The sequence below is a fragment of the Varanus komodoensis genome, unplaced genomic scaffold, assembly GCF_004798865.1.
Source record: "Varanus komodoensis strain SLA01 unplaced genomic scaffold, ASM479886v1 scaffold1, whole genome shotgun sequence".
In the NCBI taxonomy this organism is placed as follows: Eukaryota; Metazoa; Chordata; class Lepidosauria; order Squamata; family Varanidae; genus Varanus; species Varanus komodoensis.
The window spans coordinates 75757888-75780368 of NW_025335268.1; the positions used below are offsets into that span (position 1 = coordinate 75757888).

Consider the following 22481-nt stretch of genomic DNA (forward strand, 5'->3'; position numbering starts at 1 on the left):
CTTTCAGGTGCTGCAAGGCTCCGCGTTTTGATTTTTCTCTGAAATGTTTGTGCTTCGCACAAGCCCCAAGCCGGTGGATCTTGCAGGTTAGGACAAAGCACACAACCCAGTGCGGATCCGACAACCAGCTGATGTTTGTTTCACGTGTAGCTCAGGGCTAAACGGTTACAGAGAAAGCAGCAATGGGCACGAGGTGGGGGGGGCAGAGGAGCAGACCACGAGGAAGGCGAGAGGGAATGGGGCAGTGGGGCTCAGCCGTGTCTCCGCCAGAGGGAGAGAAGTGCGGGTCGTCCTGTCCCGTTTCCTCCAAGGGCAGCTATGGCGCCGGCATCCGTGCGTGCCTCTGCTTGTGCAGGCCGTTCCCACAGTGGCCATCGGGCAAAGCACAGGCCAGGCGCTCACCTCCGTGGGCACTTGGCCAGGGAGAGGGTCCATGCTCCGGAGGGGCAGGAGGCGGAGGCGCCCCCTCCCCCAGGGCTCGGCACATGCCACATCTTCCGAGGCCGCTTCCAGGGCCCCTCCAAGTCCGTCACCTTCGGGGGCTCCCTGCCCGCCTAGTCAGGGCTGGGACGGGGCAGCTCACGGGCCGCGCCTGTCCAGTGCTGGTGGCCCCTCCAGGGCACCTGTGGGGGGGCTGTGTGGCTCCTCGCATGCACCACTCAGTGCGCGCAGGCGGCTTTCTGGGGGAAGCAGGTGCGCCCCAGCTCGCCCTGTGGGTGGCGCTGGCTGCTGCTCCGGGACCCTCTGCCGAGGTTGGCCTCGGAGTCCCTTGGAGGCATCCGGCTCTTGCTGGCGCCAGCTCCTCCGACTGGCGAGCGGCTGGCTTGGCCCTTCCCATCCTCGGGATGACGGCGTGTGGGGCGCGGGACGCGGCGGCCCCGGCTTGCAGGGGGACTGCCGCCACTTGCCATCCCCGCTGGCGTCAAGCGGCAGGGCGGCCTCCACCAGGGCCTGGCCGCGCTGGAGCCGGGGCACTGCTTCGGCTCCTGAGGCGGAAGAGTTTTGCGCAGCCCGGCAAAAGGCCGCAGCCCGCAGCAAGTGACCGGCCGCCCCTCTGCCGCACCCGGGCGCAGCTGGTAGCCCCGTGGCGAGAGCTGGCCCCATCTGGCTGCGGCGGGGAGCCGTCTCCGGCTGCACTCCTCGCGCACTAGAGCTTGGCCCACGGCCGGTGGGGCTCCAGGTCCAGGCGCCGCAGGAAGGTCGCCACGGCCCGGGCATAGTCCTGCGGGTGGAGGCGCAGGTGCCCCGCGTGGTGGGAGACCGGCCACTCCTGCACCTGCGCGTGGATGCCGGCCGCCCGCCAGGCGCCCAGGAGCGCCTGCACCGTGCCGGCGTCGCTGAGCGGGTCGTTGTGGCAGTGGAAGACCAGCACGGGGCAGCGGAGGGGCGGCCGGTGGAACACCTCCAGCGCGGCCTCGAAGTGCACCACGGTGCACCTGCGGAACAGGCGGAAGTACAGCAGGACCCCTCTGCGGATGAGTGGGCGGAGGGCGACGGAGCCGGCCATCCTGGCCACACCTGCAGGGGGGAGCAGGGCAGCTCTGGGCACACGGCTCGGGGCTGCCCCAGATCCAGCGTGGAGCATCTGCCAGCGCCGGGGCAGCCGGTTGTGCCAAGCGAGAGCCGCGCCTCCGGCCCCTCCTGGCAGGCCGGCCACAGGCTGCCCGTGCCGGGACAGCTCCCCGGGCTGCAGGCCCTCCGTGGGGATGCAGGGAGGCTAGCTCCACTCGGCGGGGCAACGGCTTGCCCGGTGTCCGCCCTGCAGGCACAGCGCAGGACGGGGAGAGCCGCAGGCAGGGCGGGGGGTCGGTTCCATTCAGGCAGCCACAGCCTCTGGCTCTGCAGGGGCCCAGCGGCGTGCCAGGACTGGCCCCTGTGGGGCGCACCTGCTTCATTCGTGAGGCTGCCACGGGCCAGGGCCACGGGGTGACGCAGCCGAGGCTCACCAGGGCTGGGGAGGAGGGGCAGGCCAGAGGCCCTCCTGCCTGCGGCATGTCTGGGGAGCCTCCGGCAGCAGGGTGGTGGCCGGGGAACGAGGGCGTGAGGGGGCTGTGGCCCACCCGTCCGGTCCATGGGCTTCCCACCAGGCGTCTGGTGGCCACTGCGGGGACGAGGCCTCGCTCTGTGGGCCTCGGTCTGATTCCCCCCCCCCCCCGGGGCACGACTGGCAGAGCATTTCTGCAGACAGTCGCCGCCACCTTCCCCTTCCAGTTGCCCCGCAGGGAAAGGGAAGAGGCGGCCTGCCCGGGTGGGTAAGGACGGACGCGGGGTGGGTGCTGCGGGCTCGATGGCCCGGAGGGACAGGAGCCGCCTGGGAAGGTGGGCAAGCAGCACCGGGCACCTCCATCGGCAGCAGCGGGGCCAGGCCCCCTCGGCCCATGCGCCCCAGCAACACGCTCCACCAACGCAGGCCAGCATGGCGGGGTGTGGAGAGCTCCACCAGGAAGGTGCCAGCCCCACTGGAGCCACTCAGGTGGGGGCGCCCCTACTTCCCGTGGCCACGAATGCCGCAGTTTGAGGGGTGTCCCTCCTTGGCTAGCGAGGGGGGGCAGGAGCCACCGGCAGAGCAGAGGGGCCCCACACGCCTGCACGCGCGCTCCCCTCCCCGTCGGCACGGCAGGCACCAACTGCCACTCACCCCTCGCCATGTCCGCCAGGCTGCCGGCCACCAGGCTGTCGTAGATCAGGCCGCGGATGCGCCCCTGCAGGCCGGCGAGCCGCTCGGGCCGCTGCTCCAGCTGCACCATCATCTGGGCGAAGGTGTAGCCCCCGATGGAGCAGGCGTGGATGAGCAGGGGCCCGCCTCCCAGGGCCTCCCCCTCCGCCAGCAGCGCCAGCACCCGGGCCGCGTAGGCGAGCCCCCACCGAGGCCACAGGAAGTGGGCCAGGCGGCTCTCGGCCACCAGCACGGGCCAGCCGCGCTCCAGGTAGAGGGCCAGGTACTTGGCCAAGGCGCGAGGCTCGGCGCCCAGCCAGGGCAGCAGCAGGACCAGTGGCCGGGGGCCGGGGGGCGGCCCGGGGGGGCGGTACAGGCGGACGGTGCGGGAAATGGTCACCACGGCCACGCCGGGGGCTGGGAAGGCAGGGCTAGCACAGGCAGGATCGGGACGGGGCTCCGGGCTGGCAGCGTGCATCTCCTCGGGGCGGGGGCTCTCCAGGGCTGCAGGACTGGTGGGCGCCCAGACAGCGAGCACCCAATCCCTGGAGGTGCTCAGAGGCTGTTCGCTTCAGTCCTGAAAGAAAGGCAAGGGGGGGCAATGTGGTGGGAGGGGTGCCCCGTCTGCTGTGCTGCCGCCGCCTCGGCCCCTGCTCCAAGGCTGTGCTTGCTGCCCCAGGAAACCGGGGGTGGGGGTGTCTACTGATCAGACAGCAACTCGTCCCGCTTGCCGTTCCCCCCGAAGAGCCTCTCTGCCCGAGAGGGGCCCAGAGAGCCCCCCAGTGTCAGGAGCCCCGGAGCAGGGCGTGGGCCCAGCGCACCCCACAGCTGCCAGCCGGGGCCCCTGCCTCAGCACCAAAGGACCGTGGGCTCTGCATCCTGCTCTTCCACAAATTGCCCAAGCCCCCTTCAAGACCCGCACTCCAGTCCCCACACAGCCAGGACGTTTGGAGCCAGTCAGATTATTCTCAGCATGGCCTACCTCACAGGGTTGGTGTTGTGAGGACGAAAGGAAGAAGGGGGGACCCTGCTTGGCCACCTTGGGTTCCTTTAGAGAAGGGGTCTCAAACTCAACTTACCTGGGGGCCGCTGGAAGTAGAGTCTGGGTGAGGCTGGGCCGCATCAAGTATTCCACCACCGCAGTGGTGGTGGGCCGCTCATCCAGAGGCCGGCCCGGGCGCCGCTGGCACTTTGAAGGCCGCAGGGCCCCTCCCCCGTGCCCCGCCCATCCTGGCAATTGGCCCGCGGGCCGCGAGTTTGAGACCCCTGCTTTAAAGGAAAGGTCCGGTATGAACGTGATGTAATGATCTGCTTTGATTTATTGAAATACTGACACCGGTCCTTTGGACCAGGGACCTGCAAAGCTGCTCCCAACAGAAAGTGAGGGGTCTGGGGCTACCAATGCAGAATGATGTCACGCCACCCAAACGCCACGCAGAGGAGCCCAGGGAGGCACCGACACGCCCAGAAAGCGACCGGGGCAGCAGCGGCCGGCACGGCGACCACACGCAGCGCTTGGGCAGACCCTGGAGGCGCCCAGCTCGGAACGGGGCCTGGAAGCCCCTGGGAGCAAGCACCTGGGCAGGGAGGGAGGCGCGTATGGGGGGTGCTAGCAGGCAGCCCCTCCCCTGGGCACGCGGCACCCCTGCCCCCCCATGGTCGCGTGGGCAGGCTCAGCCCCTCGACAGACCAGCGCGCCTCCCCTGCCAGCGTCAGCCTGCTCTGGCCGCCTGCCCCGTGCTGAGGGTGCCTCCTCCTCCTCCTCCTCGCAGCTCCGCGCGCAGCGAGCGCGACCCGTTCAAAGCGCAGTTTGCACAGAGCGGTCTGACGTGCATCCTCACCAGAGCGGCTTTCCGAGCAAGCCGCCCAGCAGGGAAGGGACGACGAGGTTGCCCTCCCCACCGAGGGGCTTGAGGCTTGCGCGGCAAGCAAGGAGCAGCGGCTGCGCACCTCGCCGGCCCGCAGCACGCAGCGCTTCCGCGCATCTGCCCAGGCACGGCACCGCTCCGCGCCCCGGGCCTGCCGCTGCCCCGGTCTTGGGTCGAGGCAGGGGTCCGAGGAACTGGCCCCGCAGCGGGAAGCGGAAGGCCCCCCGCTCCTCCCCGAGGCTTCCTCCCGCACGTGGGGGGGGGGGGGGCGTCTACCTGATCCGCCGGCCAGCGGTCTTCCTCACTCGGCGGGCGCGAGGGACAGCCAGGCGGCAGCGCCACGGGGCGCGCGTCCACCCCCGCGCCGGCCACAGGGCGCTCCGGCCACGCTCAGCGCGCCTCGCGCCCGCGTGCGCGCCCCTCGACCTTCCGGATCCGGGGCAGCTCCCGCGCCCCCCCCCCCCGAGACAGCCCCCGCGGGCGTGGGAAGCCTGTCGGGGGCTCTCCGGGCTCGCCGCGGGGGCGCGGCAGCTGCACGGAGGTCGAGACGAGGAGTCCCGCCGCCCTGCCCTGCCCGCCCCCGGCGCTCTCCACGGTCTCCGCGGCCCCGCCAAGAGCGCGCCAAGTGCCAGACGGAGCGCTCCAGCCTCGGCCTGGGCTCGGCTCCCGGTGGCGCTCGGCGCGAGCACGAGAGGTGGACGCGCGTTGCGTAACGGCGGCGGGAGGCCGCGAGCTCCGTGCGCGTGATCCGCCCGAGCCCAGGCCCGGAACTAGAGCGGCGCCGCCCGGCGGGGGCGCGGAGTTCCACGCGCTGGCGGGAGGAGGGCCTGGGCCGAGGAAGAGGAGCCCGGAGGACTGCGAAGGAGAAGAGGGGGGAAGGGGCGGCGGGATGCCGGAGCGGCACCGGGCAACGTGGGCGGGGGCAGGACAGGCGCTGGCGAGGCGGGGCGCTCCGCTGCCCCCTTGCCCGCCCTGCAGCTTCTGGCCTCGCCTCCCTCGGTGCGCGGACTCGCGGTGTTTCCCGCAGGCCCCCAAACGCCCCCTCCGGGGGGACGCAGGGCAGCTGGCCGGGCGCCCCGCGCTGCGCACGCCCGGGGAAGGGCGCCCGCCTCGCTCTGCCATGCAGGACCAGCGGCCTGCCGCGAGGGAGAGCCGCGGCCATCTCGGGTGCCCCCGTACGGGGCAGAAGGAGCCGGGGAGGGCACCGTGGCGGTGGGCTGCTCCGTGACGGAAGCGGGGGCGAAGCCCCGTCCTCCTTCCCGCATCGGCCGCGGCCCTGGAGGCGGGATCGTCCCGTGAAGCTGATGCGGAGCGACCCTCGTCCGGAGTAGCAGAGCCGATGCGCGCAGCTCGTGGAAGGGAGCAGCGTCCAGACGCGCCCTCGCTCCGTGTCCTGCGCGCGGGATCCTGGGGCCAGGCGCGGAACAGCGGCCTGGCCTGGAAGGGCGCCCCCGCATCCGCTCCGGCAGGCGTGGCTGCAGCCTTACCGCTTCTCTGGGGATGAAGGTCCTGGCAGGGGTTCCCACGAGGGTCTGCAGCCGCCACCTCACGTGCACGCGGAGGGCAGGACCGGCCCAGCCCCGGCGACCTGCAGGCACACCCGGGCAGGCTCTGGTGCCGGCACGGGCCATGCTTCTGGCTTTTGTGCCCGCTTCCCCCGGCCCCCCACTCCTTCCCTCTCCATGTTCCCACCCCTTGCAATTGAGTTGAGGGGGAAAGCTTCCCGGGCATCTAAGCTTCTTTGTCGGGGGGGGGAGGGGGCAAAGCAGATGGGGAGGGGAAGGTTAACTCTTCTCTTCCCCGTGGCAACCCCTTTAGGGAGCTCCTGCCTGAGAACCGAGCCCGGGGCAGGCGAGCGGCTTCCAGCACCAGCTTAGTTGCTGTGAGGCGGGGGTGTTGCAGGATGCCGTGGGGCAGGCCCTGCCCCCCCAGCGGCAAGTCTGGCTGAGGACCTGTATAGGTCCCTCGAGCTGCTTTCTAAGAAAGCCCCGCAGGCGTCATGGGGCGCTCGGGGCTCCAGCCAACGCTCAGGGCAGGGCCTCACGGGGCAGGTCCCCCAGCGGCCCCACAGCGCCGCTGCCCCCCCCACGCCTGGGACGCAGCTTGGCCTCCCCCCCACGGGGCGGGAAAGGGTTACACTTTTGCTGCTTTCGCTGGCCTCGATGCCTTAAGCGGCTTCCCTCGGCTTGTCAGCTGCTTCGAGGAGCCGCGGCAGAGCCGGGGGGGGGCAGGGCCAGGCTTGTCCCAGCCGGGTTTCAGGGCGAGGCCACCGAGCTGGCCCCGGGCAGCAGGCCTGCGCTGTGCCACCAGCTGTGCCCACCCGCATGGCCTCATGTCACCGTGGAACTCGCACCCAGAGCTCCCTGGCCCAGGAGGGCTGGACTGGGAGCCTTTGCCGAGTGGGCCCTCTGCCCCCCCATCTGCTGCTTTGCAGGCTCGGGGCAACGGCTGCCAGTCTAAGCGGCATGCAGAGCGGAAGCCCCCAAGCCCAGGCAGCCCCCCGCCGCTGCAGGATTCTGGGGCTCGGTCCGAAGCGCCCCTCGCAGCCCCTGCGGTGCAAGTCTGTGCGGGGCCGTGGCGAAGACGTCCCGCCGTGTCTGCGGCAGAAGCGCGTCAGCCTCGGGGAGCGGGACCTGGCTGCCCTCCTTCCTGCGGACGATCGCAGCCTGCGCCCACTGAGGTGGGGGGCGGGTGGCAGGAAGCCGGCTGGGGCTCCGGGTGCGAGCGCAGAGCACAAGCCAGCCTCGGGGTTGGGGCAAATTCGCGGTGGCTGGGATGGCGTGGCAGCCCCCTCCCCGTCCTGCTGCAGGACTCCTGCCTCTGAGCCAAATGCGCGCCGGTGTCCCCTGAGCTGCCCAACCAGGTGTGTGGGGGGGGGCAAAGTAGGGGTGGAAGAACTTCGCAGCCCCTCCCCATTTGCTCCTTTGCAAGTTCCGACGCTGAATATTTTCGGCATGTCAGACGTGATATCGGCAGCGGTGTCTGGCTCCAAGATGTGCTGTCCTGCCATTGAGGTTTGGCAGCTGCCACCTTGGGGCATTCCTCTCGGCACCAGGGGACGGCTGGGCCGGATTGTGCCAGCCGTGCGAGGGCTCCCAGCGCACGAGGGGGGCTTCCCCTGCCCCTGGGCACGGCGCAGGCGGCTTCTCAGCATTGAAACGGCCTGGCTGAGGAGGGCAGCCCAAAGCCACGTCCTTCCTACCAAGAGGGTTGGCATCTGCTGTGCACCATGGCTGGGCTGCCACCGCCCGCCCGGGCCTCCTCGGGAGAGGGACCTTGGGGCCAAAGACGGGGGCCCCGCAGCCCAGAGGGGACACCTGCCGGCTCCTTTTTCTCCCAGCAGTCGTGTGGGTGCTCTGAGTCGGATGGATTTGAATTGTTATCGTTAAGGCCCACAGCTTAAGCTCTCTGGGTTCACAGCATTGAGTCCCCCATCCAGAGCTCAGCCAGGCCCAAGCCTGCTTAGCTTCCAAGCTCAGGCAGGTTCACACAGCAAAAGCCTCCCAGGATAACTCTGCGTTGTGCCTTAACAGGCGCGCAAGCGCGTTGCTCCAATGTATCGGGAATACCTGAAAAGCTGCCCTACGCTTCTCCACCATATCAGAGCATGGGGCATGGAATAAAGGGCTCTGCATCGAGATGGAGTTGCAGGCAGCCAGGTTCTGGCTAGGTATCGGGAAGAAATTCCTGGGAGCCCATGACCTGGGGAGGTGGGGGGGCTCCCCCCGGGGGCATTCGAGAGACAGCGGGGCAGCCACCCGTCAGGAGTGCTTTAAGTGGGAGCCCTGACTGAGCAGGGAGTGGGACTCGATGGCCTTGTAGCCCCCCCACCAGCTCTCCTATCCTAGGATTCCATGAATGAGCCATTTTAAAGAACGGAATGAACCTGGAGGAGAAGCGCAGTCCTGTTCCGGAACTAACCGCACAATCGGCCGCCTGCAGCGGTCCGCTCTCGGGGGCCCTGCAGGGCTGTGAAGGCGGGCCTAGCATTGCTCCGGTGCAGCAGCGGGCCAGATGAGCTGAATGTGTTCACTGACCTGCGGCGGGATGAACTCCCTGCCCCGTGAAGCAACCCCCCCCAGCAGAGAGCCTTCCCAAGCGCGGGGGGGGGGGCATGGGAGCCCCGGCCGGGCTGCTGCCGATGGCTGCCGGTCTTGGGCCCTGTGAGGCGCCTTGTTTTCTGTTGGTGTTGGGGGAATGCCAGGCTGGCCGCGATGGGAGCCTTGGCCAGCCGGAGGCCGGCTGTTGTGCCAGGCTAACCCCTTGGCGCCGGATTCGGTACGCTCACTTTCAGGGGCAGTCGGGCGCGTAAATCGCATCCGGCGAGGGGAGCGCGGAGCCCCTCGGGACCGGAGCCCTCGGCGGATCAGCAAGCTGCACCCTGGGCATGTGCTCGCCCACGTGTGGGGAGGGGCCCGGGGTGCCAGGCTCTCCCGGGCCTGAGCTGCAAGCCCTCCACGCCTGCGGGGCACGGCTTGGTGCCGGCTCCAGAGCCTGCCCCACACACTCCGGCCCCAGTGGCTCAGGAACGCCTGGGCCGTCTCCGTGGCGGAGGAAGGCTGTGTGGCCGAGCCATGGCAGCTGCGATGCCCGACTGCAAGGCCTGGCCTGGCTCCCCGCTAATTTATACTAGATTAATTCCTCGGTTTAGAGGATTATGATCCAGAAAGCACTAATTGACAGAAAGGTACAAACTTGGAGAGGGGGGTTTGGGGAATTTGGAGGTTATGAATGTGCGTGTTACATTTGTGTAAAGTCCCTTGGCATTCTCATTTTTCTTCCTTTCTGTACTTTATTTAGGAAACCAATAAAAAATAGCGTAGCGTGGCAAGAGCCTCCGTGGAGTAGACCATAATGCAAGACAAGGAATTGAAAATCCCCTGGCTCGGTCGGCACACCTGTCGCCCAGCCCTGGAGCCGAGCATGAGGGCGTCAGGCCAGCCCACAGCAGTGCCGGACCCAGGCGGCTGCTGCTCTTTGGGGTGCACGTGGGGAGGTGCTGGGGGCGGAAGGGGGTGCCGCAGGTCCCCCCACCCAAGGGATTCCATCCTAGAGCCTTTGCGCTCTAGCGCCAGCATGAGAGGTGCGCTCGCTGGCTGGGCTCAGCCCCGTCCTCTGGCTGGAGGCCCCCTCCCCGAGACAGCGGTCGGCCGCTTGTGAGTTACAAATGCCCTTCGCGCGCGTTTGGGTGGGCGTTCTTCCTGCACCTGCCATCCCTTTCCTGGCAGACTGAGAATCTGAGCCCGGGAGAGAGGCAGCCCTCTGCGCCGCCCTTGCTCACTTGGTGCGCTGAGGCAGAGCGGGTGACCCAGTTCCCCGCAGGCTCCTGGAGGCAGGCTGCCCTGCCCTTGGCCCCCGTGCCAGAATGGGGCATGCGACCGGGTCGATGGAAGGCGCCCGTCCCTGGTGGCGCGTTTGGCCCGGAGGGGTGGGAAGCGTTTGCACAGGTCAAGCGGTCCATCCACGAGCTACACAGCCCAGGGCGGCAGCTGCGGCTGAACAGCCTTGAGAAGGAGGCAGCCAGAGCCCTGGGCCCAGAGGCTGCATGGCCAGACAGGGAAGGCCAGCTGTGCTGCACGCTTGCAGGGCAGTGCTTGGCTGGGTGACTTGAACCTGCTGCAGGCACTGGAAGAGGCCCATGAGTGCTTGCCAGGCCTGTCCGGGCACCGGATCCCCCGCAAGGGCCCGGGTACCAGCTGTCACGATCTCCCTTTTGACTGCCACTGGAAGCCTCTTCCGAACGCCGAAGGGGCGCCTTCACAGGGCTTTCTGAGGTTGCAAACGGTGTTTCAAAATTAGTACCCGGGACCCCCAAATGCGCACTGGTGTTGTGCTCTCTCTCTCGCTCTCTCTCTCGTTTAGAGTTTCGCAGGGGCACTCCTGCACCGTCTAAAAACGGGCAGCCTCGCCGGGGGGATGCCCAGGTTGAGGTCCCCACAGCTGCTCCCCGGTCACGTTTGGGTGAACAGCTGTCAGGTGAGGCGTCAACCCGAGGCGAAGGTGTGCGCGGCCTCTGCTTTCCAAGAGGGGGAGGTGAAGGCCCCCGCCCCGTAGCACCTTTTCTTTACCTCTTCTCTGTTTGGCTGTGGCTGCCCTGGGGGGGGGGGGGGGCTCCCTTCCCCTCTTGCTTCCAGGAATCCAGGCCCTTGGGAACATGGAAAAGTTCGGGGCACCCCCCCCCATAAACTACCCGTGATTTGACAGCTAAGCATGCCAAAATATACTCCTGTGAAGAAAACCACGGAGATCCCAGCCCAAAAGCAAGCAAGCAAGCAAGCTTGCAAACCTGTTAAAAAGAGCCGGGGCAGCCAGCGCACCCGACTCCTCGCCAGGATGGGCTGGCGTGAGGCAGAGGTTCCCCTGAGCGGCAGCCGCTTGGCCGCGGAGTCCCCTCCTCTGGCAGAGGGGTCAAATGGGCCACGCGAGCTGCCATCCCGGAGCCCCCAAGTCGCACGCCCTCCCTGCCCTTTCTCCAAGAGCGGCGAGGGGCATCGGGCTGGGCTCCCTGCTCTGGGGCGACGCATTTCGCCATGCTCCATGCGCACGAACGGGCACAGCCACGCGGGAGGGCGAGGGCCACGTCCCCAGCGGGTGCCCCGCGTAAGAGCTCCTTTTCCTGATCGGTGTTCAAAGTCGAGAGTAATCTGCGCCAACCCATTTTTAAAATTTCTGCACTATGGTGTAACTGATCACTTCTTTAAAGGTAAAAAAAGGTTAAGAAATACTAAAAAACATTTTCAGTCATGACAAAAACCCAAGAAGAAGCAAGACTGCTAATAAAAGGAAGATCTGGGAAGGCCTCAGTTTATTAAAATCATCGTTGATTGGCAGCAAAACTGTTGTCCAGGTAGGAACTATTGCACATATTTTAATATTTTTAAAAAACCTTATCAGCGTTGATCAACTACGTCCAAAGCGTCGCTGGAAGGCGGGCGCCGCGAGGGAGGCGCCCGTCCCCTGGCAGCGCTCCGGCGGCTAGAGCGGGGCCTGCGCCGCGGGAGCGCGCAGGAGCACCGCGGGAGCGCGCCCTCCGCTTCGCGCGGGCGGCGGCGCGGGGGCGGGGCCGCGCGGCTCCAGCCTCGCTCCCGATGGACGCGGGGCTGGGCTCGGGGAATGGCGGGGGGGGGGGGGCAGACGCGGGGGCGGCCAAGCGGCGCGGACCCGCGGACCCCCGTCCATCAGTCGCGAGGGTCGTGGCGCGCGGATGCCGCGCGACCTGCGCGGGCGAGCTGGGGGCGGGGGGCATGGCGCAGGGGGTCGAGGGGCGTCACGCAGGGCAGGATCGGGAGACCAACACACGCCAAAGATGGAACCCGGAGGCTCCTCTGCAGAGAAAGTCTTCGGTAGCGCCAGCAGCACCGCGCCCCCCTCCGCGCCCCAGCCCCCGCAGGGCAAAGGCCCCCCCTCCCCGCTTGCCCGGGATCTCACAACACAGAACAAGGCATCGCCGCTGCCCTGGGCCGGTCTCGATGCAGGGCAGTCCCCAGGGAAGGGAGGGTTGCGGGCGAGGGGCGGCACGGGGCCACCAGGGGGCAACCCCGGCAGGCGCCTTGCGTGTTGCCACGGCGGGGGCACCCCCTTGGAGCTGGGGCGGTGCCGGGTCGCGGTCAGGGGCCTCCCGCGACCCCGCAGAGGCTCTGCGGCCAGGCGGCTACAAGTCGATGGTTTCGCTGGCCACGCTGAGGGTGTCGCTCGCCCGCGCCTCCTGCCGGCCCACCGAGGCCGGGGAGCACTGCGAGACGGGGGTCAGCGCCCAGTACGGGCAGCCCTGAGCGGCCGGGGACTCCGGTGGGCTGGCGCAGGCCGTGGTGCCCGCGGAGCCGCCTTTCCCCGGGCTGGAGCAGAGCACCTGGGAGCCGCTGTCCGTGGAGAGTCCGCAGGGTGAACCAGCGCAGGGGCTGCCTCTCCAGGGCCCCGGGGAAGAGAGGGTGGTCGGGGGGCCGCTGGTCTCCCGGGAGGTCTCCCCCTCGGTCTGGGACCAGGCGGGGAGCAGCTCCATGCAGGAGGTCGTGCAGTACAGCCCGCTCTCCGGAGACTGCCTTCTGGCCGAGCTGAGCGCGGGGGGGCTGGGGGCGTAGAGGGCAGTGCTCCCCCGGAGGAGCCCCTCGCTGCACAGGGCCTCGTCGATGCTGCGCCGCAGGTCAATGGGCGAGGGGGGCTGGAAGTCGGCCGTGGGGTCGCCGGCCTCCAGGGCGATGCTGAGCAGGGACGGGGCCTTGGTGGAGGGGGCCCCGCAGGGCTGCCCGGGCTCCTCTTCGGCTGGCAGGGCGTAGAGCGGCAGGTAGTCCGCATCGCTGCAGGCAACGGTGTCACAGAGGACCAGCTTCTCGTGGCCCGAGAGGGCCCACTGGAAGTGGTTTGGCGGGGCCTGGGCCTGGGCCACCGCCTGTGCCGGGGCGAGGCAGGGCAGCCGGGCGCCACACGGGCAGCGGGCCCCGGGGGGCGCGCAGAAGACGGGGAGCAGGCCGAGGCAGGCCAGGGGCAGCCCCATTCCCGCCTCGCACAGCCGGCACGCCAGCTGCAGGGCCCACCACGGCCAGGGCCCGAGCAGCACGGGGCGCAGGCCGAAGCCCAGGGCGTGCAGGATGGCGTAGGTGTGGATGCCGGCGCTCAGCAGGCCGAAGAGGGCCGCGAGCAGGGCCATGCGCGCGGCCCGGCGCCACAGCTGCGCTTCGGCAAAGGGGCCGGGGCCGGCGGGGGGCGCGGGGCTCTTGAGGTCGTAGACCTGGGCCGCGTCCGCGCGGCTGAGGCAGCAGAGGGCCAGGCAGCAGGCGGAGAGCAGGGCGGCCAGAAGGGCGAAGAGGCCCCGGGCGGCCAGGAGCAGGAAGGGCAGCCGGTGCAGCAGGTCGGCGGCCAGCACGGCCCCCGCGGCCACGGAGAAGTGCAGCAGGAGCAGCGGGGCCAGCCAGCAGGGCTGCCGGGGGCCGGCGCGGGCGGAGAGCCCGGCCCGGGAGCGCAGCGAGAGCAGCAGGAGGGCGACGGCCAGGGCGGAGGTCAGGCTGGGCAGCGCCAGGTCCTGCAGCAGCCGCACGGCGAAGCCCGGCAGGCGCTCCAGCTGCCCGCAGGCGTCCCCGAAGAGCAGGGCGGCCCGCGTCCCGCCGGCCGCCGCCAGCAGCCCCTGCAGCCAGGCCAGGAGCCTGCAGCCGGCGGGGCAGCGGCAGCCCAGGCCCAGGAGGGCCAGCAGGGCCAGCAGGGCCAGGAGCGCGAAGAGGCAGCCGGCCCCGTAGATTTGGGCCTCCCAGGCCCGGCCCCACTCGGCCAGCGCCGCGTCCCAGTCGGAGTGCAGCGGCACCAGCAGCGGCAGGGCCGGCAGCAGCCGCGGGGTGAGCGGGGACGCGCCGGGCTCCGGCAACGGGGAGCTGCAGTCCTCAGCGTGCTCGGGCGGGCAGCCGGGCAGGGCCACGGAAGTGCCGCCCCCGCCTGGCGAGGGAGCGAGGCTGCTGGACTCCGGCCCTGGGGAGAGAGAAGAGGGTGGGGGTTAGTCAGTTGGCTGGCGACACGCGGTTTGCTGAGGGGCCGGCTGTGGCCCGGCCCCGTGGCCGGCGCCCTGGGCGGGGAACCGAGCACCTACTCGGGGAAGAGCCTGCGCTCGGCCATGCCCGGGGGGGGGGGCGGTGCGGCATTAGTGAGGGGCAGTCCCCTCCTGCCACGGTAGGCCACAGCTCCGCTCTCTCAAGGGGCCCAAGCAGAGCCAGGTGCTCAGTGTGGTGCAGAGGCCACTGGCTGGAGGGCCCCGGGGGCGGCGGCAGCGCCTGGCGTGCCTTTTCCACAGCCCTGGGAGGGGAGCACAAGCCAGACATATTTGGGGGCAGGGTGGGGTTAGGGGTTCACCGTACGAGCTGCCCGGGGTGGGCCAGTAGCGGGGTCTGCAGCTCCCCAGCTGGCTGTTCCCGCGTGCGCCGCTGTCATCCCCGCTTGCAGCCATTCTCCCCGCGTCTGCGGCCTCGTCTGCCTGCTTCCTCTTGCTGTTTTCACTAGCCCTAAACGAGTCCTTTGCTGAGGCGCCTCAGCCACGCAGGGCCGCATCGGGAGGGGGCCCCCCGGCTCTACACTCCCTTCGAGCTGGCTGCCTGAGGACGGCCTCGCTCGGCGCCCCCCTTTGCCCCCTCTGAACTGGGGGCTGGCAGTGGGGAGCACGTTGGGCTGTGCGCCCCCAGAGAAGATCCTGCCCGCATGGGCTCGGTTGGGCTGGGAGTGGCCCCTTCCCCCCCCCCGCCCACCAGCTGCAGCCAGTCCAGGCTGTCAGGTCACCTTGCCCTGGCGCAGATGCCGGGCGAAACGACAAGGGGGGGGTGGAAATGCTTGCGGCAGGAGCCCCCCCCCCGACTCCACCCTTGCCACTGCAGCAGGGCTGTGCTGCAGCGGGCTGGGGGCTCCCCGGAGGGACACGGCCCCATGCCAGGCGAGTGTGCGGCCCCGCACGGCGGGCTGCGCTCGGCACCACCCCTCAGCTCCAGGGAGGACAGGGCCCCTTGCTCATCTGGCAGGCCCCCCCAGGGAGTGCAGAGCCCTGTGTGGGCTCGGGGTGTGGGGGGGGGGCTTGCTGGCGCTGGCCGGATGATGCCTGCTCAGCACGAAGCGCCACCAGATCTTTTCGGTCCCAGCGACCCAGCACGCGACCAGGAGTGCTGGCTGGACGTCACAGTGCGCGGGTGGAGAGGGCAGAGCTGTTCCAGGGCCGGCAGGCTCTCCCTTCCGCTCCCCTCCCGGATCCTGGGCTGGGGAGCACAGGAAAGGTCTGGGCGTCCTCAACTCTGTAACCCAGGAGCCGCTTAAAACCCCCCGGAGGAGGACTGGAGGGGGACCCACTGGCGGCCCCCGCTGTCCCCTCTGAAGCTGCCCAGAGGGGGCTGGGATGAGCTTATCCACTGGCAGCTCTACTCGGGTGGCAAACGGGAGCAGGGCTGTCCTCCAGCCCTGGGCTGCTCCTCTTGCGGCTGCCCAGCCCCGGAGATCCTCTTGCCTAGAGGTGCAGCCTCAGTGCTTGCTTGCTTGCTTGCTTGCTTGCTTGCTTGCTTGCTTGCTTACTTGCTGCGAGGAGAGGAGGATTGTGAGCAAAGGCTGGAGCGGAGAAGCAGCCTCCCGCTGCCCGGCTGCAGGGCAACCAGCAGCCCCGAGCGGTCGCGTGGTGACGTGCCAGAACTGGAGGACGCCTCCCGGCACCGGCCCGGGTCCTGGCATTCTCGCCGCATTCTGCCTCTGAGCCAAACTGGCAGGGGCCACTGCAACCCCTGTGCCATTCGCCACCCGTCACAGTGGCATGAAGGAGTCCTGTGGGGAGTGGCAGGGACCCGGGTGTGTTTGGACACCCAGAGCCAAACATTCCGCCTCTCCTGGAGAAGACACTCCTGCCGCTGAGCTCAAAGGGGCTGCAGCTGCACCACGACCCACCCACACTGGCTGCACACAGCTCTGCTGGCTTCCAGAAGCCTCGTGGGTTGTGGAAAATTTGGGGCAAAAGGAGCTGCAGTGGGGTGGGAGCTGAAGGCTCCCTGCTCACCCCCCAGCACAGCCGCCTCTGGGGTGAGTGGCAGCACCCCGGTGGCCTGCAAGCACTTTGGGCCGGGGTGGCCACTGACTGCGCTCTGAGCAGCTGCCCAGGATGGGAGGAGGATGAGCCACGGAGTGCTGGGACCCGCAGGCCTTTTCACAGCCCTTGGGCCATGGCAGCAGCCCTGAGAAGAGAGTGCCTCTGTGCATGTGCAGAATCTCTCAGAAGACCAGAGCGCCAAGCAGTCTGCATCTCTTTCTTCCGACGCGGGCCTCAGAGGGCGCTGGCCGTGTGGACCGACGCAGTGCCACATCCGACGGGAGCACCTGCAGCAGCCACAGTGAAGCCAAAGAATTTTTATTCTCAAACGCGACCGACGCCGCTCTCCTTTCGGAGCGGAGCCCCTTTCCACATGGCGTGCCCCATCTCCGGGCCCGCGGCTCCCTCGCGCTCAGCGGCTGGTGACTGGCAGCGGCTTGACCAGGCAGCTCTCGATGTACTCGAAGATGGTGTACGGGTCCTGGTCGGCGTTGAGGCAGATGGCATCGCTGTAGTACTCCTCCAGCTCGGCCAACTGGCGGCCGTAGAAGTCCGCCTTCCCCTCCACGCACTGCGGAGCGTCCCGGGGGTTGCGGCGCAGGCGCTGGTGCACCGCCTCGTCGGTGGGGGGCCTGAAGACTGCGTGGTACCTCTCCCCCGAGACGGGGTCCGTGGCACGCTGGCAGACGCGCCCCATGGCCACGTCGGTGGGCACGCTGAGGAAGAAGACCCGGTTGGGCTCGTAGCCCGTGTGCCGGAGGATGTCGGCCTGGTCCATGTCGAGCGGGAAGCCGTGGAGCACCCAGCCGTGGGTCAGGCAGTCCTCCCGGGCCAGCCGCTCCTTGAGCACCCGCAGCACGATGCTGTCGCTCACCGGGAAGCCGCTCTCGAGGAAGGGCTTGATGAGGTCGCCCAGCGCCGTGCCCGCGCCCGCCTGCTCCTGCAGCAGGTCCCCGAAGAAGATGTTGACCAGGCCGTACTTCTGGTGCAGCAGGGCGGCCTGCAGGCTCTTGCCGCTGCCGGGCGGCCCCAGGAGCAGGACCCGCGGGACGAAGGGGGCGTCCGAGCGCGCGCGGCTCTGCACGAAGTTCAGGGCCTGGGCGAAGACGTCCACGCAGGGCTGGTCTGCGTCGATGAGCTTGTGGTTCTCCTCGTAGGTCCGCAGGATGCTGGGGAAGTTGCGGTGGCTGTCCAGCAGGCGCCTGGCGGTGGCCGGCACAGAGGTGCCCTCCGGCCGCACCAGGCGCTTCTGCACGGCGAAGTCGATGGGCCAGTCGAAGGTGGTGTGGTACACCTCCTGGGTGAAGGGGTCCACCCACTTGCCCAGGTTCCTCTCCACCAGCACCTCGTCCGGGGCGCGCAGCACAACCACGTGCCGGGGGGCGATGCCCGCGGCCTGCAGCCTCAGCGCCTGCTTCCGGGTCTCGGGGAAGCCGTCCAGCACCCAGCCCAGCTTCACGCAGTCCACGTCGCTCAGGCGCTCCTCCAGCAGCGAGGCCCACAGCTCGTCGGGGATCGGCTCCTCCCGGGCCTGCAGGGCCATGGCCTCGGTGGACCGTTTGAGCAGCTTGAGCGAGACGAGCTGCTGGGGGCAGAGGTAGACTGCGCTGAGGTGCTTGCAGAGCCAGCGGGCGATGGTGGTCTTCCCCGAGGCGGGGGGGCCCAGCACGAAGACCCTGGGCACCTCGTCGTTGTCCTTCTTCAGGTGCTCAATCATGAAGTCGACGGGCGCCTCCGGCCGGTGCACAAGGAGCACCTCCATCAGGCACTGCATGAGCTGGAAGATGTTGTGCCTCTCGGCGTACAGCACCATCGCCGGGGGGATGCGGTGGGGCTTGCTCGAAGCGTCCATCTCTCCTGGCCAGGCAGGTTCTCGGTGCTTCGGCGTTCCGGGGCTGGTTGCCTGGCGGCGCCGGGTGAGGTCACTATGCACAGAAGCCCCGCAGAATCCGTCCCCAGCTCTCCCTGCGGGGCAGCCAGGCCACCGTATCCCTGGCACAGGGCCTGAGAACGCGTGCCCTGGGTAGCTCTAACCACTCAGCAAAATGGCCATCTATCCGCAGGCTCCAGCTTTTCGCAGCGGGACTGCAAAGGGAGGCTGGGGGCCCATCCAAAGCCCCGTGGAGCACTGGATCCTGCTTCCGGCGCGTTCGTTCGGGAGGGGCATGGCGGGAGCCACACCTCTGCGGCTTGCTTTGGAGGCAGCAGCGGCAGCGCTGCACGGGTGCCGGGCATGCGGAGGCCCCCCCTTGCCCTTCTGTCTCGAGTCAGGCTGCTTTTCAGATAAGCTTGTTTTCTTGCATGCATGAAACCAACCTCTTGCTTACGAAACTGAAATGCTTCTGCCTGGACTTGAAGGGCTGAGCTTGGGGCACGCCTAGGGGCCGGCGAGGAGCTGGGGAAGCCCAGGAGGAGCTGCTTGAACAGCTGTGGGGGGGGGGGGACTGCGCGAAGGATGAGCCAGCCAGGCTGCAGGGAGGGGAGCCAAGGCCGGCCAAGGCCCACAGCTCCTGTGCCAACCCTGGGAGGACTCTGGCTCCCAGCAGCTCTGGAGGCTGGCTGTGTCTGCCCCACCCGAAAAACCTCTCTGGGGCAAGCGGGATGCGTTTCGCCACATGGGTGGCATCACCAGTTCTGGTCTGGGGTGAGCAGGCTCCTTCTGCAGGCCCACCTGTGGGAGCACCTGCGGAAGGTGCGTGTGCCGCCCACACCTGGGCCGTTCTCCCCACCGTGGCTGGTGGCAGCTCCTGGGGCAGACTGGGGTGGGGGGTGGCCCAGGCTCGGGGGACCTCTTCCCACTCAGCCTCTTGCGTCCTGGGGCACCCTCCCCCCGAAGCACCATCCTTGGCAGGCCCCTCGCGGCTGGCTCCCTGTGGGATCTTCAGCCCCACGCAGCGTGGCCCTTCTTGGCACCCCAGGGGCCCCCGGCTGGACTGACAGGCCTCCCTTGCTGAGGCCGAGGGCCCGTTCTGGCTCCCCACGCCATCCCTTTTGTTTTTCAAGCATCGCTCTGTCTGGCCTGACGGCTGGCTTTTGCAAGCCCCATTTTGACAGCTGCTGGCGGCTCCGTCAAAGTGCACTACAGCCCCTGGGAGGATCTGTCCAAGGTTGGAAAGCTCTCTCAGAAACAGAAAATGTACCCTCTGATCTGTGCCAATGAGTCCACACGACTGCAAGTGGTTTTCTCTTCTTGTGGGTGTGCACACCTCCTGAGGTCTGAAAAGGAGCAGCTTCACCGGGCAACGGCCAGGGCAGTCCTCGCAGGGGCCGCCCCGCCTCTGGGTTGGCTTGGCAGCCGGCCTTTGCCCGTGCCACACCAAGGCAGAAGGAAGCTCCCTGGAGCCTCCCCGGGGCCGCCCTGGCCACGCAGGGAAGCGCTCATGGAAGGACGAACACAGCACTTCCAGAGCGACGCACGCAGGGACTGGAGAGCTGGGGCAGGGGCTAGTCAAGCATTACGTTTGCAACTACGGACCACCCCTCCAAGGGGCTGTCAGGGGCTGTCCAAGGGCAGCTGGGAAAGCAGCCAAGCGGGGGGGTTTCCATTTGGGCGGTCTCAATTTAAACAAAGCCAAACAAACGGGGTGGGGGGAGCCGTGGCGCACCAACGGTGGCCCCCCACCGTCGCAGGCAGGGCAGCAAGCAAGGATAGCTGTCCCCACAAGCCCACCAGCCATGGCCCAGGCGAGCTTGCCCCTTTCCTGGCCCTTTCCTGCACCCACAAAAGGGGGGGGACAACTCATCCTGGTGAAGCCACCCCAGAACGAGTCTTGGCTTGTTGGTGAGGCGCATGTTCAGTCGTAAGCCCCCCGAGGGTCTGGGCTGGCAGAACGAGCTGCCCACATCGCAAGCCACGGCGGATTCTCGTGCTGCACAAGCCCAGTCAGTGGCAAGAAGAAAGAATTTCTCTTCCTTTGCCTCTATCATTTCTTCGCTCGTTCATGAATGGGAATTAAGCTTTAGCTGGGAAGAGAGGCGAGGTGAGGTGAGGCGGAGTGGAGCGCCCGGCGCATTCATGTTGCGACGCGACGGCCTCCCCTCTGGAGCTGCGCATTTCCTGCGGGAGCCCCTGCTCCGCTCCGGGAATTCCCAGCTTGCTCCCGCAGGGGCCAGCCGGGAACTTCGCCGCTCAGTGCCAGGCAGGCGAGCGAAGGGCTCCGGGGCCCTGAGGCCGCTTGCAGCTCGGCTCCGCGCTCGGCCAGCTGGGGATGTCCTGCCCGGCGAGGCTGTGGAGGACCCTGGCGGCGGGGCAAGAAGGCAGGCGGGGCAAAGGGCTGGAGATCAGCTCTCCAGACTGACCTTTCTCATGTGGCCTGGACCCCTCGAGACCCCCACCCAGAAGGAAGCACCATGAATGTGCGTGAGCATGAGCGAGAGGGGGCACCTCTTGGCCCGAGCAACCCGGGCATGCTGGGCCACCCGTCTCCTCAGTGGCTGCCTCATGGGGGGGTGGGGGGCAGCCCTCCGCAGCCCAGCTGGGCACCCAGGGAAGGCCCAACAGCCCCAGGCACGATCTCCAGGCCGGCTTCCTCCTCCTGCACGCCTCCGCCTGACCGGCCGAGCGGGCTCCCCCATGGGCCACCAAGCCCGGACCTCAGGTGAAGGGCAGTCGGGGCCCGGACCCCGGACCAGCCCCCTCCCAGGAAGGGGAAGGGGGAACCCGGGCGGCCCCACCGCCTCCGCCAGCACTCTCACCTGGCCTGGGGATCCACGCCGGGGTCGGGTGCCCGTCTCCAGGTTGCTCTCCGGTGCTGCCCGTGGCACCCCACTCTGGTGGCCCCTGCGGCCCCGGGGGCAACGTGGCTCCAAAGAGGCCTGAGCAAAAGAGCGACACACTGAAAGGGGCCCCGGCCAGCTCGTCCGGCCCTCTGCCAGCAGAGGGGCCGAGGCACACGCTCGCTCTCGCTGGGACAGGAATGCTGGCCAGGGGGCGCTCTGTGAGCCGTGCCGGTGCGTGACTGGTCGGCTGAGGAGCCCCCCGACCCCCAGTGCTCGGCCACCACCCCACCAGCCCCAGAGGCTGAGGAAGGGCCCCAGGCACTGCCTGCGGGGGGTTCGGTGTGGGGGGACCGCGCCCGGCCGCAGAGGCGCCCTCGGCCAGCCACAGCCGCAGCAGGTGTGCTGCCCACGCCACCCCTCGGACCGCCGGGCCAGCAGGCAGGACACCCGGCCAGCGGCCCCACTGCTGCGTGGGACAGGCACCGCCACGCGCGCCCGCCTGCTCCCCGGAGCGTGGCCTTGTGGGGCGGCCGTCTCCCATCCAAGCACGGCGGGCCCAGCATGGGGTGGTACCTCCCTGCACGGCACGCGCCCTGCTCACGGGCGGCCCGCTCTGGCCGCTTGGCCAGCTGCCGGAAGGGCCGCGAGGGCGAGCCAGGCCGAGGGGAGTGGCAGCAGCCCGGCAGCCGGCCGCCTGGCCCCGAGGGAAAGAACGGAGGCACCCCCCTCCCGGGCCTGGGCAGCCCCACGCCAGCCCCGGCTGCTCCGCGGGGCGGCAGGCAGGCACTCACCGGGAGGGGGCAGCTCGCCGGCGGCCCCCGAGAGGCCCACGCGGAGGCCAGGGAGCAGCGCGTACCGCTTGCCGGAGGGGGCGCCCCCGCTGCCGCGAGTGCCGTTCGCTGCCAGGCCGCTCTCCTTGCCCAGGCCAGCTGTCAGGTCGATGTCGATCTTGAACTCGAGCTCCTTGCTGTGCTCCCCGGGCGGGCCCCCCAGGGCCCCCTCGGCCAGCCTGGGCCAGAGCAGGAGCGGGGGCTGGGGGGCGCCCCCGGGGGTGGCCGGGAGGCCGGGGGTGGCATGTGCGGGGGAGCCCTCCCAGGCCCACCCCCCAGGGCCCGAGGGCAGCTCCTCGGCGGGGCCGGGGGCCGGCCACCCGGAGCCCCCCAGGGCCTCGGCCCAGAAGGGGCTGCCCAGTGCCTGGGAGTGGGTGGGGGCTGCCGGCCGGGTGGGGGGCTGGCCAGGCTTTGTGCTGGCTCCCCCGGGCCCCTCACCGGGCCGGCCCTTACCCTGGCTCCGCACCTTGATCTTGAAATTGAGTCCCAGGTTCAGGGACAGGGCGGGGGCTTCGCTGTGAGTGGGCAGCAGGGTGGGGGTCACTGGGGGGGCCGGAGACGTCCGGGGGGGCTGCGGCCCATGGCTGGCCGTGTTCCCGGCGTGCTCCAGGGGCCCGCGTGTGTGCAGGGGCACCCCAGAGCCCGGGGGCGGCAGGCTCAGCAGGGCCAGCAGCAGCCACATCGGCCCCGAGGCGCGACCCAGCGGCTCCTCGGAGGAAGCACCTGTGGAGCAAAGGGCAGAGGGTCAGCAGGCGGCGCTGCGCCGGCGCATGGGCGGCCGCGGGGCTTTCCCGAGCACCTGGGCCAGGCCACGCGCCAAGCCGTCACCGCACCCCTGCTCTGAGAACGACGAGGGCGATTCCCCGGGTCCGGCGCGA

General features: G+C 69.2%; 2 protein-coding genes across 2 annotated transcripts; both read right to left on the reverse strand.

Moving 5' to 3' along the window:
- Positions 1 to 1147: 1147 nt before the first annotated feature.
- LOC123023828 (transmembrane protein 53-A-like) lies at positions 1148 to 3134 on the reverse strand. Its single transcript, XM_044430879.1, has 2 exons — positions 2639 to 3134; positions 1148 to 1518 (listed from the first exon to the last, which is right to left on the reverse strand). The coding sequence occupies exons 1-2, from the start codon at positions 3132 to 3134 to the stop codon at positions 1148 to 1150; spliced, it is 867 nt and encodes a 288-aa protein (XP_044286814.1).
- Positions 3135 to 16466: 13332 nt separating this feature from the next.
- LOC123023833 (adenylate kinase 8-like) lies at positions 16467 to 17906 on the reverse strand. The gene has a single exon (XM_044430892.1). It carries the CDS (start codon positions 17904 to 17906, stop codon positions 16467 to 16469), a length of 1440 nt encoding a protein of 479 aa, XP_044286827.1.
- Positions 17907 to 22481: the final 4575 nt, after the last annotated feature.

Coding starts and splice junctions, on each gene's coding strand:
- LOC123023833 (XM_044430892.1), bottom strand. CDS start 17,906: ATGGACGCTTCGAGCAAGCCCCACCGCATCCCCCCGGCGATGGTGCTG.
- LOC123023828 (XM_044430879.1), bottom strand. CDS start 3,134: ATGCACGCTGCCAGCCCGGAGCCCCGTCCCGATCCTGCCTGTGCTAGC. Junction 1,519..2,638: donor CCTGGCGGACATGGCGAGGG/GTGAGTGGCAGT, acceptor TCCCCCCTGCAG/GTGTGGCCAGGATGGCCGGC.